Genomic DNA, 14,061 nt, shown 5'->3' with positions numbered 1-14,061 from the left:
GACGAAAAGCTATAATGCCTGGATCTTCTAAATAACTCAGCGTGGGTGGGCAGTTGGGAGGATGGTTGAATTGAGATTGGCCGTGATCTGGCGATTGCTGGCACTAGTGGTGGGTGCACAGGAGTTCTTTCTATGTGGGAAGCGCTCCATCATTAAAGAGTTTAGATAAAGAAAAGAGCCACCACTCAAATACCTGGACTTCGTGGGGATTCCGCTGCATGCCCACAGGAGGGATCTGACAGGGAGACGCTGACAGTTCCATTCGCTCAAGTATTTTATTAGTTTTGGATTTTTTTTTTTCTTTCCTAGGACCAAGGCTTAGGTGTCAGGGAAGGTCTGAAGGCACTGGTTCACCTTCAGGGTGCTGGAGAAACTCTAGAGATAGTCTAGCAGCAGTTCTAGGCCAGCTCGGCCATCCTTTCTCACACAAGCAGAGGTCTCTCTCCTGGCCCTCCCCAGCTCACCCATCCCCAGCCACCTGTTCTGGGATACCCACTTTGAATGGAAGGATATCACCAGGAAATGGATACCCTCCTCCCCACAGCAGCTCTCTGACCCTGCCCTGCCTCAACCTCCCTTCCTAAATACAGACAGACACACAGAGAGACTCCTTCCCAGCAGGAAGGCCAGCCTCACGGCAGCCTTTTGGACCTAGTATTCTGTATTTGGACCCAGTATTCTGGGAGTGGAGTTTCAACGCCAAACACACGTCCTTTATTCCCTCTCAAACATGTCATCTCTTGAAGCTTCATCTGGGACATAACAAGGGCTCAGGAAGGCCATGGGTGACAATGGCACCTGGGAGCAAAGCCACACCCCCACATTTACCACCACGTCACCGTTACTGTCATCAAACCCAGGACCCCCAGCTCAGCCCAGATCTGGCTCTTCAGCCCTGTCTTAAGAAAAGGAAAAACACTTATTCCAGAGTCCAAAGTAGCTCTTGTCTGAGCCTGTGCCATCCCGGCCCCTGTCCCCAGTTTATCATCCTGGAAGGAAAGAGCAAGTGGCAGCTCTGCTGAGTGTGTCTGGCAGGCATGGGCATGGAGAAAGTGGTGCCCACAGATCGATGCTGTTTGGTGGCTCAGCCACAGAAGACATTTTCTAGCAAAGTGGGCCAGCTCAAGGCGGAAGCCATGCCTGCTCTGCGCCATCTCAAGACTACCCAACCCAACTCCAAAGAGGAACAAGTGATGCGGCCCACTGGTGGCCTGAGATGCACCAACTCGCCCCAACTCACTTCAGGAAGGCACACTCAAACTAAAGCAATTCCAGTGAGAAAAATCCTACCTTCACTGAAATTATCTAGAGTCTGGGGCCTGAATGATATAAAATACACCCTTAGTTCCCTACTCTGCTTTTGTAGAGGAGACTTGGCCTCAGCCCCAGCCCAGAGAAGTGGCCTCGGCTACATGGAATGGGGTATGAATTCATTCATATTCCTGGGCGAATGATTTCTTAAGCTGGCAGGGAGGCATGGGAGGCCTTTCTTCTGGCCAGGAAACGGTCTCCTTCCTCACATACTTTTCATCTTACCTTAGCCCCACGCTGGCAGCAGTCAAGAATTCGGCCTAAAATAAAAGAGGCCAGGGAAACAACTCAGCTACAAGGATCCAGTCAGAGAGTGGGGTTGGAGGAAGCCAGCTCAGAGGAAGATGAGTGTTGATTTTCATCTTAGATGCTCTCGAGCCCCTGGTTCTAAAATTGGAAGGTGCAGAATCCCCTTGTGCAGAAGTATCTGATGGCCACACTGGTAAGCTCGAGGCTCCGAGCCTTCTGCAAGCCACCAATCACCTCCAATACTACCAGGCACACACCCTCCCTACTCTGGCTTGCTGTATAGACAGAGAATGAGGGGATAACATTTTTTTCCCTCTCAGTCTGTTTTCCAAAAAGAAAAAAGAAAAAATTCAAGCTGAAGGGAGGGGGAATGACTGGCACCTGGCCCTTCTGCATGACGGGTCACGATGGTCACACAGGGCCGGGTGCAGGCCTAGAAAGATCCACAGAAGTAGGCAGGGACTTGGGGGGTGAGAGTGGTGTCCCCTCCTTCTAACCAGTTACCAAAGCAACCTCTCAGGACAAGAATTCCAATACCACCTTCTCCTCTGCACAGTTCTCCAACATATAAACTCAGGGCTCACTCTAGTCTAGATTACATTCCTGATGCAGTGCTGAAAGCACCCCCAAACCCGAATTTTATTTCTGGATCCAGTTATATCATTCCTCCCAACTTCCCAAACAGGCAAGGGGGTGACCACAGCCATTGTGAATCGCTTTTCTTTTTTGTGAATGAACAGGAAGGAAGACACAGAGACACACACTCGTGGGGAAACAACCTTTGCGAGAGTTGAAGTTAGGCCACATTCTCTCAAATTCGCATAGAGAGGAAGAAGGGAAATGAAGGGGGAAACAATACTGGAATGGTGGAAAGGAAACACACACACACACACACACAGAGAGAGAGAGAGAGAGAGAGAGAAAGGTTTGGTAGCCCTCTCATTACAAGTTGGTTGGGCATAATGTAAACACACTTCTGCCTTGCTTAATCACAGAGTGCCGCCCGTTTAGGTTTCAAAGGCAGCAGTAAATTGGGCGTAGCTGAGTGGAGGCTAAAAATTAACCAGCCATCTCTGTTTCAATTTGTAAGAAAACAAAAGCGGAAAGAAATTATAAAAAGGGAAAGGGTAAGGGAAAAAAAGGAACAGAGGAGGAGAACTAAACCACCCTGACCCAAAATGCAGGGTAAAACTGGAAAAGCAAAGAGAAGCAGAACTACTTGGAACACAAAAGGAAAAGGAGATTTTACAGAGTTTTTTATTTGTTTGTTTGCTTGTTTAAGATCTCTTCCACAGCAACACTGCTCCCTGCCACGCCTGTGCCCCGAGAAAGCCTCTCTGCTCCCCAGCAGAGTGCCAGGGCTGTGGGCATCCATCCTGAGGCCTTGCCACTTTAGCTGAAATAAGGAGAAGGGAAAGAGCTCAAGGAATCTCGTGCTTGTTTTCACTCTCTATGAAATCAAATTACTTTCATACTCTCTGACAGCCAAATCCCAGCCAAAACAGCTCCCGCCTGAGTATTTAGGCCACAGAATCTGTCCACTACTGTCTTCTCTCCTCTTTTCTGTTCATTCAGTCTCATATCCCAGGGTTTCACATGCCCCTTCTCTCCACCGAACTCCTGCCCATCCCGCTTGTACCAAACCCATTTTTTCCTGGGACTGGAGGTGAAGCTGCAGTAAAACTAGCACCTGCCCCTCAATACTTCTTCTGACTCATTTTAATAAGAGCAACTATTGGTTTGCTGTTGTTGTTCATCTCAAACTCTCACCATCATGGATAATTCTGGGGGCATCATGTCCCCAATCCTAAGACCTGCAGCATCTTTCTGATCAGATAAGTCCTCCAAAGATGGAGATGCACAAAGTCGATACCATGGCCAGGGAGCAGAGGAGGAAGAATAGAACAGGTGTGGGGAGACAGAAGACAGGAAAAAGGAAAAAGGCCCATAGTACGTGTTGCAGGCCCCGCAGGACGGGCATACACCAGTTAGGCCCGTGGTGAGTTATCGCTTGGAAATTAGAGGAACAATAAACAGAACAAATGCCAGCAAGGAAAATAAAATGAGGGGGAAAAATGGTTGAGAACGACCTACCCGGAGTGTGGACAAAGTAAGCCAGATAAAGATCCAGTTCTTTGATTGTGACTCCAATGTGATGTGGCTGGACGCACAGGCCGGGGTTCGAGCACTGAGGCGACTTGTAGAGCCGCTCCCCATCAGTACTTTCCAGGGGGATCCCCTTAAACAAAATCACCATGACCAGGTCCAGCCGCCACACCTTGTCAGCCTGGCGCAGGCAGTCAATCCGCCGGATCTTGCCCTTCTGGTCGGGGTTGGAGAGCACGCAGCAGGGGGGCTTCTTGCCCGTGATGGTCAGCACGAAGTCCTCGCGGAACTCGGGCCGGATGTCCTTGCGCAGCTTGGCCAGCAGCCGGGATGCCCACTTCTGCTTGATCTCGGGCTTCTCGCCCAGCAGCTCGTCCTTCACCGCCCGCTCCTCGTCCTTCGACATCCGCTTTTCATGCTTCTTGAAGTACTTGCGCTTCCGCGCCTGCAGGTTGAACCAGGTGTAGGAGAAAGCGCGGACGTGAGGCAGCAGTGCCTCGATGAACGGGTGGAACTCATCCTGCAGGCGGCAAGCCGGGAGCATGCGGGGCGAGGGAGGACGGGAGGAGGGGAAGACGGGATGAGGGGGAAAGAGAGAAGGAGAAAAGCAGCGTTAGAAGGGGGGGCACAAGGAAAACCGCCTTCTCCTCCTCCTCCCTCCCCCCAACAATTTTCTCTTGCGATTGTTCTACAAAAGTGTGGTTTGAAGCCACCACCAGCTTCGCCAGCCACTTGCTCCCATCTCAGCCTCAGCAGCCAGATAGAGGCACCGGGAGACTCTACACACACCTATTCTCTCTCTCTCTCCCTCACTCACTCACACACACGCGCACAGACAACGTTGCCGTCCACACACACACGCTGCTGGTATCCCCGCCAGGCTCTGTCGCGCCCATGACATCTCCATGTTCTATCGCAGCCGTGAACTCCTGTCAGCTCGCCCCGGCGCAGTGTCCGTCTGCACAGACGCCCGTGGACGCACACGCGGGGGCGTGCGGGGCCGCCTCTGGTCCCCGACACCGGTCGATTTTTGGCCGCCCCCAAGAAGAGAGAAAATGACATCCACGAGCAAGCGAGTGAGGAAACAGATCAGGCTTCCCTCTCCCCAGGCTGTTTTCATTTTCTTTTCTCCTGATCCAGTTGGAACATCCACCCCAGCATTTTTTAATCAGACCTAAATCCTAAATATGTGATTTCAGCTTTGTTATCGACACCAATACTAATGTTAATCACAGTAATAATGAACAAAACACTTCTTGTTAGCACAAATAAGGTGCTTGTCTCGGCCACATTAGGGTTAAAAGCTACATGGGTCTTCTTGCGACCCCTTCCCCAGCCTCCCACAACCCCTTCACCCTCTTTCCCACTCAGTCAGGTGACAGAAGGATGGGCTCTCTCGGTTTTGTTTGTTTGTTTTTTTTTTTTTTGGTTGTTTGCTTGTTTGAAGTTTAAATAATAATTGATTTCTGTTTACAAAAATAAAACTGGAAAAAATTAAATAATTACCATTGATCTGAAGCACCCGGCAAAGCCCAACGCCCGATTCTGAGATTCTGGACTCAAAAGAGTTGTGAGTTGGGGGCGGGTGGGGGGAGGGGGGAGGAGGAGGAGCGGGGAGGAAGGTAAATGTTTTAAAGGGGGTTATTATTGGTGTTCTGGGGAATAGGGGCCGGGCTTGGGTGGATTCTCAAACCCTTCCCCCTCCTCCCCCCCCCATGCTCCATTGCACAGAAGGGGGAAATTAATATTTTTTTTGAAAAGGAGCAAAAAGAAAGAAAGGTCAGGGATAGCAAGCAGAGAGAGGGAGCGAGCCGGTTGCCACACACGCCAGGTAAACAAAAGCCAACAAATTTTTTTTTCAATTTCTTCCCCTGTGCATCCTCTTCCAGTTAAAAAAAAAAATGCAAAATTTAAAAATCAAAACCAGCCTCCCACCATCTCCCCGCAACCAACAACGCACCCCACCCCACCCCCCGTGCAAAACAAAAACAAAAACAAAACCCAGGAGGGAAAAAGCGGCAGCTGAAGAAAAAGGCTTTCGGCTTTGGCAGCGGCACAGGGGTGTAAACTTCGAGCTGCCTGATCGGAGGAAAAGGGGGAGCTCGCAGATTCCCGGGGAAGAGGACGAGTTCTGACCGGCTGCAGACCGTTGCTGGCAGACGCGTGCAAAAGAGAGAGAGGGAGTGAGGGAGGGAGGAAAGGAAGCAGGGGGGGGAGGGAGAGATCGAGGATCGAGGGAGGACGTGGATGGGATGGGGCGTGTGTGTGAGTGTGCGCGTGTGTGTGCGCACTGGTTGGGTTTTTGGGGTGTTTTTTTTTTTTTTGCTCCTTTTCTCTCTCTCAAACTCCCTCTCTCTCTCTCCTTTCAGGCTCAATCCCCATCCATTTGCTTGTGCCAAGCCAGTAAAAAGGGGTGGGGGGAGAAAGAGACAGAGAGAGAGAGAGAGAGAGAGAGAAGGATCCACCTATTTGGCAAAGAGACATCTGCGAGCAGCCAATGGCTGCGTCCAAGGGGAGGAGGGAACCGGGTGAGCAGGGAGGGTGGGGAGAGCCCCCGGCAGTTGGAGACCAAAAACAATTTGCCCAATCGACAAGTTCACGTCTAATGAACAAGCAAAGTCCAGCAGTTATGAATTTTTCATTCCAGGCTCCCACTCGGGTCCATTTGGCAGCAGCCACCCAGCAAATCTGGGGGTGGGGTGGGGCAGTGCGGGGGAACTGGGATTGTGGAAGACTCGAAATTTTTTTTTAAGCCTGAAAAATAAATAAATAAAGGCCTGACTCCGGGCGGGCTGGCGGGCGGGAGCCCCAGAAGGCCTTGGGGAAGCAGCTGCGCCTTCTCTCTGTGTTTTGGTTTCAGTCTTTCTCTTGGGCCTGCACACTCTCTTTTTCTGTTTCTATTTCTTTCTTTCTTTTTTTTTTTTTCTTCCTATGGAGCACACAGGGGCGAGTGGAAGTTTTCCTCCCTGGCCACATACACACGAGCCTGCAGTGCTATGAATAGAAATAAGAAGAAAGCTCAGAAAGTGTCCATGCCAGCAGTACTTCCAGGGCAGGGATCTGGTGCCCAGGGTACTGCCACCTTGTGATGCCCCCAGGTCTGGCTGCTGAAAGAGCACTCTCAGACAAGGCAGAGGCCAGCACCCCACATGTCCCTCCCTTCTCCCCCAGCCCCCAGCAAGCTCAGCCTCCTCCTTCGGCCCACACCCAGCCACGCACGCTCCATTAGCGGTGACGAGGGATGCCAACGCAACACAGCTCGGCTCGAGAAACTGCAACAGTTTATTAAAATAGCCTCCTGTCACAGCACTCCGCCTGACAAGCTCTACACGCAGGCACAAACAACAGCCAGACCCGGGGAGAAGTGACAAAGCCAAAAAGATGGACACTACCTCTGAGCAGAGGCAAGGAATGTAACCAACGCCCCTCACCACTGCACAGGCATTTAATTCTCCAGATCTGCCCTCTCCAGTTGACCTGAGATTCGTTTTCTTACCTGTCTCCCAAATCAATTTAGACTAAAGGGCCCAAACCCTAGCAGTGCAAAGTGCAGAAGTATAAAATGAGAAACCCAAATGAAAAAGAAAAGAGCTAAGAAAGGACACAACAAAGAACAGCAAAGGGCTCTATCAAAAACAGGCCACCTGGGGGAAATCAAGTCACAGAGAAGGGACCCACCGGAGAGCCCCTGCTCTGGTCCTCCACTTGGGACCTTCCTCACAGCAGGCAGAAAGGGTGACCACTGGGGAGGGGAGTCCCCCTTCTGAGGGGGTCTCTCCAGTTAGAGCTATGGAGCAGCCATGCTTGAGGCCTTCGAAACACAGTAAGAAGGAAATAGATATGACATGAAAGGAAAAGCAGAGGAGGAAGGATGTGGCTGCAGACAGGGAGAAAGGGATCCAATTCCACTCAGAACCGCATCCCTACAGCCGCCCTCTCCCCCAGCGAGGCTCAGTCCTCAGCTGGCAACGGAAAAAAGGTCACTGCTCACTCGTGCCCCTTTCTTCCCCAACTGAAACCCTGTGCTTTGTGGCCTTTATGTTGGCAGAAAGGTTCCCGGAAGAGCACCTGGGGCGTGCCAAAATAAAACATCCAGCCCTGGGCTGGCGCTGAACCCTGACAATGGGAGAGGGGCTGCCCAACACCTGGGACCCCAGTCTGTGCCCTGAATGATCCATCTCAAGTGAACTGAGCTCATGGCTGATCCCTGAAAGAAACGGTTAGACGTGAGAGTACAGAAGGCAGGTGGCATCAGAGACAGGCCTCTTAGGGTGGTGTCCAATAATTCACATCATATTAATAACCAGCTTCAGTCTAATCAGCCAAAGATGTTAGCTTAGCGACATGACATAAGGTACCAAATCCTGCCTCTCCACCTTGTGGAAATAATTTTACCTTCTAAAGTCAAGATGAGGTCATTAAAAATTACAAGTGAGTTTATATTTGGCATGGAGATGTTTTTCTTGAATTCTGATTTATACTAAATATTAGACACCAAACATAAAATGGCCAACACGAGCCTCCTGGAGAATCCTGGCATGTTCCGCTTCACAGACCACAGTGCCACAGTAGAAGAGACATGCTCGACATGGGTTGAATCTGAATCTGGTGGTACAACTGGGTCAGAGATAGAGGTGGGGGCAGCAACAGTCCCACAGCTGGGAGATGACAGATGGAAAGATCCATGTAGAAGTTAGGGAAACAGGACAAGATGCATGACTGGCTCCTGGAGAAGGGTTAGGGGTCAAAACTCCATGGAGTGGCGGAGAGATCAGAGGAGAGGCGGCAGAAGAGTGTCTCAATAGAGCCTCAGGGACCCACAAAGAGCCCCAAGCACCCCCTCAAGGCTCTCTTAACAGAAGAAGCAACAGGCCTTTCCCAGGGCAGAAAGTTGGAGGAAGAACAATTGTCAATTGTCCTTCTCCTGCCAGTGGCTATAACCTTGCAGGTGGGCAGAAGATTCTCAGGCAAATATTTTCCCCTCACCCCATTCTCTCCATGGGCTGCTGGCTCCCAGTGGGGGAGGCCTTTCTGGAGGAGTGGCCAGGACATTCTGATGCTTAGGGAGATGAGAAGGTCTCTTTCTCTATTTCCCTCTCCTCCCTCCCTTCCTCCCCTCCTACTTTGGGTGCACACAGAGGAATTGCTCAGGTTCCATTAGAAACATTTCAAGCACCCTCCACTGCGGGCCCCCTCCTCCTGCATGCCACTGGTGGCGGCCATCAGCCCAGACACGCCCCTCATGAGCCCTAGACAAAAGGAAACTGTCCCCCTTTTGTTAAGAGAGTGGAGGCTCCTGTTGGAAGATTACCTGTTCCCGGCCCAGCCTCCTTCCCTTCTCCCCTCCAGCCCCAGGCAGGAGATCAGACTGCTTTACATCCTGCACCAAAGACCAGAATCAAGACAAAAAATCCCTCATACGTTTCAAGGCTTCTCCAGGTCTGAGTCACTGGCAAGTGTAAGAGTTCAGGTGATGGAAGGAGCGAGGGGACATGCAGGCCACAGAGTAGAAGGACGTGGCAAATGGGGAAAGGAAGCCACTGATGCTGGTAATAGGAAGAGAAAAAACAGAAAAGACAAAGGGGGAAAAAGGGAAATGCAGGAAAACATTGGGGGGGAAAGTTATTTCCCCCATTGGAGAGAAAAATCATTGAGAAGCCGGAAATAAGACTTTTTAAAAATTCACATGGGCTTTTGGTTTGTGGAAAGCGATTTTGCTGCCTTTATGGAAGAAAAGCCTCTTTTATTGTTGAGTACTATTTGGTTAAAAAAAAAAAAAAAAAAAACCAGCAACAGTTTTCACTGAAACATTTCTAAAATACATACCCATGCCAGTTTCAGCCATTACTAGGAGAAATGTGCCCCCAACAGAAAAAGACTGAAAGGGCCACGGAGAAAGAGAAATAGAAGGAGAACGAAAAAAGAGAAAAAAGCCAAACCTGGAGAGAGAGTGCCGAGCTGGGCCCACAACTGCAAAGAAAGAAGGACAAAGATGGAGGGAAACAGAACAGCAGAGGAAGAAAAAATAAGAAGACAGAAAAGGGCTCTGCACCGCGGCAGAGAAAGAAAAACCAGTTAAGGAAAATGACCGCTTCTCCATGAGAAGAAATGCATGGTTTTCAAAAACTCCACACAACAGACCTGTCCACTGAGGCTGTATGGATTATTTGAGGAAAAATAGGAAAATATGTACAGTACCTCACTCACATATACATTGTTAAAAATTCTTCAAGGAAACAAAATAATCTTCCCAGACTGAGATAGGTTTTGCAACCTGCCCGCACCTACCTATAGTGAAACATCTAGAAGCATAAGAAGTTGTATATTTTAAGACAGGGCCAATTTTAGGAGGCTTCTTTATCTTAAAAAAAAAAAAAAATCCTATTTGTCCACATCCTGCTGGCTTTAAGGCCCAGATTTATTCTTTCAGATCCTGGACACTTGGGCCCATGTTGATCTGGGTAACTACAGGCAATTAGAGCAAATAACTTACAAAACTTCACAGAAATGACCAGATATTCCAGTATCTATTTTAATAAAGCATATCTGCAGCCTGGGTATGAAAGGACACGGGAAATTAAAAAGGCCATAAACAGGGCCCCAATTAGTTTGCTCAATTGTTGGAATTTTATAATTCAGCCTTGGTCTGAACCAAAAGAAGCCGGCTTCGTAACCCTGAGCTCTCCCACCTTGTCCCAAGATTACCGCGGCTTCGTGGAAGGCCACAAGAAGACAGTGGCCAGACAACGGCCAGAGATGGAAAGGGAACTGCAGACATGACGCAGCGGCAGCACTGGGCAGCCAGGGAAGGGGCCCTGCTGCTTATCCTAGAGGAGGGTGGGGCCTCCCCTCAGTTGGGGGCCAACGAGAAGGGGCTCTGCAGTCAGAACAAAATCATCCAAGAGTCTGGAAACTCCAGGAATGGAAACCGGAAAATGCACTTTGCGAGGGAGCTCGGATAATTTGGATAAAGCGGGTTTTTGGCTGACTTGGGCCTGTTTTCCTCTGCTCAGGAAAGGCGGCTCTGCGCAGTTTCTTTCTAGTGTCCTCATGCTGGCTGAATGGATTCGCCCCACACCCCGGTGCTGGGGCTAGGACAGGGTCTGCCTCACAGCCAGGCCGCACACTTCTCTCCTGTAAACCGCGCCCCCCCCTTCCTTTTCTCCTCCAGACTACAAACCAGGAGCGGTGGCCTGGGATCGGGCCAACAGGCAGCCTCGTTCTGGCTCCAAATGCTCCTCTGCTCCAGGCACATCTCCCTTACCCTCTTGGCACAGAATAAAATAGGGTAGGAATGGGGATATTAGGGGAGACAATCTATTCTCTCTAGGGTAACTGGAAATTGTTTACTTTCATCTCATCCTCTACAAGGAATGGGAAACAAAAACCCTAGTCTTTAATTCATTATTTAGCTTGAAACTTCCTTGTGTCACCAAATAGAAGTAAAAGCCGGGAAGGCCAAAGCTCTCTTCTCCAGTCGGCAGGCTGCATGGGGATGAAACCCTCCGAAGTGCGTGAAGGACAGATGACAGGGAAGGGCTTCCGGGGGCAAGGGAAGTGCAGAGCCTCACACCCCTAACCGGCTTGGGAAGTGTCACTTCATGGTGGCCAAGGGCCCGGGAAGAGGGAAGAACTACATAGGCCAGCTTCACAACTCTTTCTGAAGAAGAACTGAAAAAGTGACAAAAGGCAAGGCAAAGAGAGACCAGCGCATGAAGATGAGGTCTGTGCCCAGCACACTGTGAAAATATATGGAAGTTGAGAGAGAAGGCCAGAGCAAATGGCAAAATGCTGAAAACTCACCCCAGGCACCACAGCAAATCCCCTCCTTCAGAGGGGTCAAGGCAAGGTGACAAAACCCAAAAGGCAGGGGTCTTCCCAGTCCCTCGGCAAGAGCTCCATCAGGATCAGTCCAGACACCCCCCTTCATTTTTTACCAGTTGTTTCCCCCGCCACAGGAGAGACAAGGAGCAAGGGAGGATTTCTCCTCACCACCTGCCCTCAGATCTGCCTGGCACCCCTCGGTCCTGAGGGAACCTCTTTCTTGCAATTGCTTCAGCCACAGGCAGTGGCCAGAACCCCAAAATGTACAATTTTAGGAGTTAGAAAGAGGTCATTTTTCAATTCCTCAAAACGTATTGCTCCCGCAACTATTTTATTATCAGGATCATTGCCCAGGAAACCCAAGAATCCACATTTCCCTGGTGTCTAGCTCCTGCAGAGAATGACACTGGGGGTGCCTTGAGGAGCTCGGACCATGCCCACCCCTCGGCCACGCTCCGTCCCTCCCCGGCTGCCTTTCTTTCTCACCCTCTCTCCCCCTCTGCGTCCTTCAGCTCCAACACAAACTGTTTGCACGGGAAGTCTCCCTCTATGACCCGATTCAGCACACACAAGAGAAAACTGTGGGCGACAGACCCAACGTCCTAACGAACTTGAGTTAATTAATGCTAAGGAAGAAAAGAGGCGCCCTCGCTCTGTTGAATCACGGTTCACTAGCCCTTTCAGTTTGCTGTGGGTGGAGGAAAAAAAAAAGAGGCTTTTTGGTTCAAATATTTTTGGGGGGCGAAGAGAAAACAAAAACACCACAGAAGGGCCATGGAGGGCGAAGCTGTCAGTACCTGCCCGGAGGAGCAGAGGCGAAAGGAAGGAGCCCGGCAAGGGCTGCCGAGCGTCCTCCCCCTCACTGCTGGCCTGAACAGTTCTGGGAAGACAGAGAGGGCGAAAGAAAAGGGAGGGGATTATCAATGGCTCCTGGGCCTGTTTAAATAAATCCCTCCAAAAATTATACTGTCAGACTACAAGATCCATTAAAAAAAAAAAAAAACTCAAACCCAACAACCCAATTTGAACAGAGCCATGGAATTGTTTTAACAGTGCAGAAAACCAAAGTATAAATGGCAAGCGTACAAAAAATTTAAGTGTGCAGAAAAAAAAGAAGAGGTGGCAATGCGGGGGGTGGGGGGCAGGGGCAGAGAGAACAGCTGCAATTTAGCTTTCCAGATGTTGACAGCAAAATGTAATTGGCAAGTAACTTACTCCTTACCATTTCTTATCCTTTAGCCCTGAGATGTTAAAATCCTACCTCTATACCTGTCTGTAGGTGGTTTTCAGGCACTCCACACGTGTGGACGGGTCAGGATGCCTCGTGGACCACATGCCTGCTAGCTTTTATATCAGCCCGCTATTTTTTACAAGCCCTCCCACCATTCCTAGCAGGAAAGACTAAGCAAAGCAGGCTGGAGGAAATTTTTATTTAAATTTTTATTATTATTTTGTAATGCACAGGTTTTTCTTTACCTTTGAGAGTGGGGCTTCTTTTTTTAAGTAAACTTTTTAACTGAAGCAAGGCAGGTATAAAAAGTGCACACACTGTAAGTTAGGCCGCTTGATACACTTTCACAAAGTGAACACACCCATGTAACCCCACCCAGATTAAGAAATAAACATTTTCAGCACTACTGAACAAGCCTTAAATTTTTAAGCTATACAGTTCTCATAATTTATATGGCTTAGAAATACCTCCTTGTCACACCAGTATCGTCAAATGCAAACACCTATGTGCATACACGTGTTACAGAGCAGAGTGTGCTATTCATGTGACCACAAAAATGCGTGGCAAATAGAAGCCCCTCTCATCCTCACTGCTGCAGAGTGTGTGTGTATGTGTGTGTGTGTGTGTGTGTGTGTGTCTTCTCTCTATGCCTGCCCAACTCTGATCCCATCAACAGGGCAACCAACTGTGCAGCAGATTTAGCAGACTAACAGGGCATGTATGGGGGGACAAACAGGACCCGCCGAGCTGAAAGCCAAACAGCCTTAGTGTCTGAGGGGAGCAAGGGCCCCTCCTCTCACTCTGCTTGCCTGGCAGGCAGGGAATGGGGGGCCTCAGTATGTAGGTCATGAAGGAAAGTGACTCTGCAGAGCCAGGAGTTCCCAAAGGGAGAATGGGCACCCACTGGGATACACTGTCCCCATCCCTGTCCACAAGAACCCTGAAGGAAGATGAGGGGAGCAGAATGGCATCAAGAGAAGAGAACAGAGAGAGTGAGCAAGCGACACCAGGCTGGGCGTAGGGTCCTGGGGCGGGGCTGCCTCAGGAAGGGAGGCAGAACCCTGCCTCTGCCTACCCCTTCCCTGGCTCCAGCCCCAGCTGGTTCCCCCCTCACTTTCACTAGCACTAAATTTACTTTATAATTTTAAAATTAAATTTTAAAAAAAGCAGGAAAGAGAAAGCACTGAAGGCAAAATACCTCCCACAGTATCTCTCTCAGGAGGAAAAAAAAAGTTTCTGCTTATGTAAAAAGACGAATACAAGGGATCGCTGAAAAATCTAAGGACCAAATAACAAGGAAAATAAAAGGGAAACACATGTAATGAAAAACACCTGAAGCA

The 14,061-nt window shown here is 49.7% G+C and overlaps 1 protein-coding gene across 13 annotated transcripts in view; it reads right to left on the bottom strand.

The window, feature by feature from the left end:
- Positions 1-14,061, bottom strand: part of NFIX (nuclear factor I X) — a 103,670-nt gene that overhangs the window by 69,948 nt on the left and 19,661 nt on the right. For 2 of the 13 annotated variants that reach the window (XM_055235712.2, XM_055235718.2), the window contains exon 2: positions 3,655-4,186. In XM_055235712.2, the coding sequence (XP_055091687.1) occupies positions 3,655-4,186 (532 nt within the window). Of the gene's footprint in view, positions 1-2,798; positions 2,957-3,654; positions 4,444-4,483; positions 4,778-5,172; positions 5,877-14,061 lie in introns of those variants that run through there. The other 11 variants (XM_063616366.1, XM_055235714.2, XM_055235708.2 and 8 more) reach the window with 11 other exon arrangements.

The sequence above is a fragment of the Symphalangus syndactylus genome, chromosome 13 (genome assembly GCF_028878055.3).
Source record: "Symphalangus syndactylus isolate Jambi chromosome 13, NHGRI_mSymSyn1-v2.1_pri, whole genome shotgun sequence".
Taxonomy (NCBI): Eukaryota; Metazoa; Chordata; class Mammalia; order Primates; family Hylobatidae; genus Symphalangus; species Symphalangus syndactylus.
The sequence above is the reverse complement of the archived record's forward strand: the minus strand, read 5'-3'. Positions and strand labels throughout refer to the sequence as shown.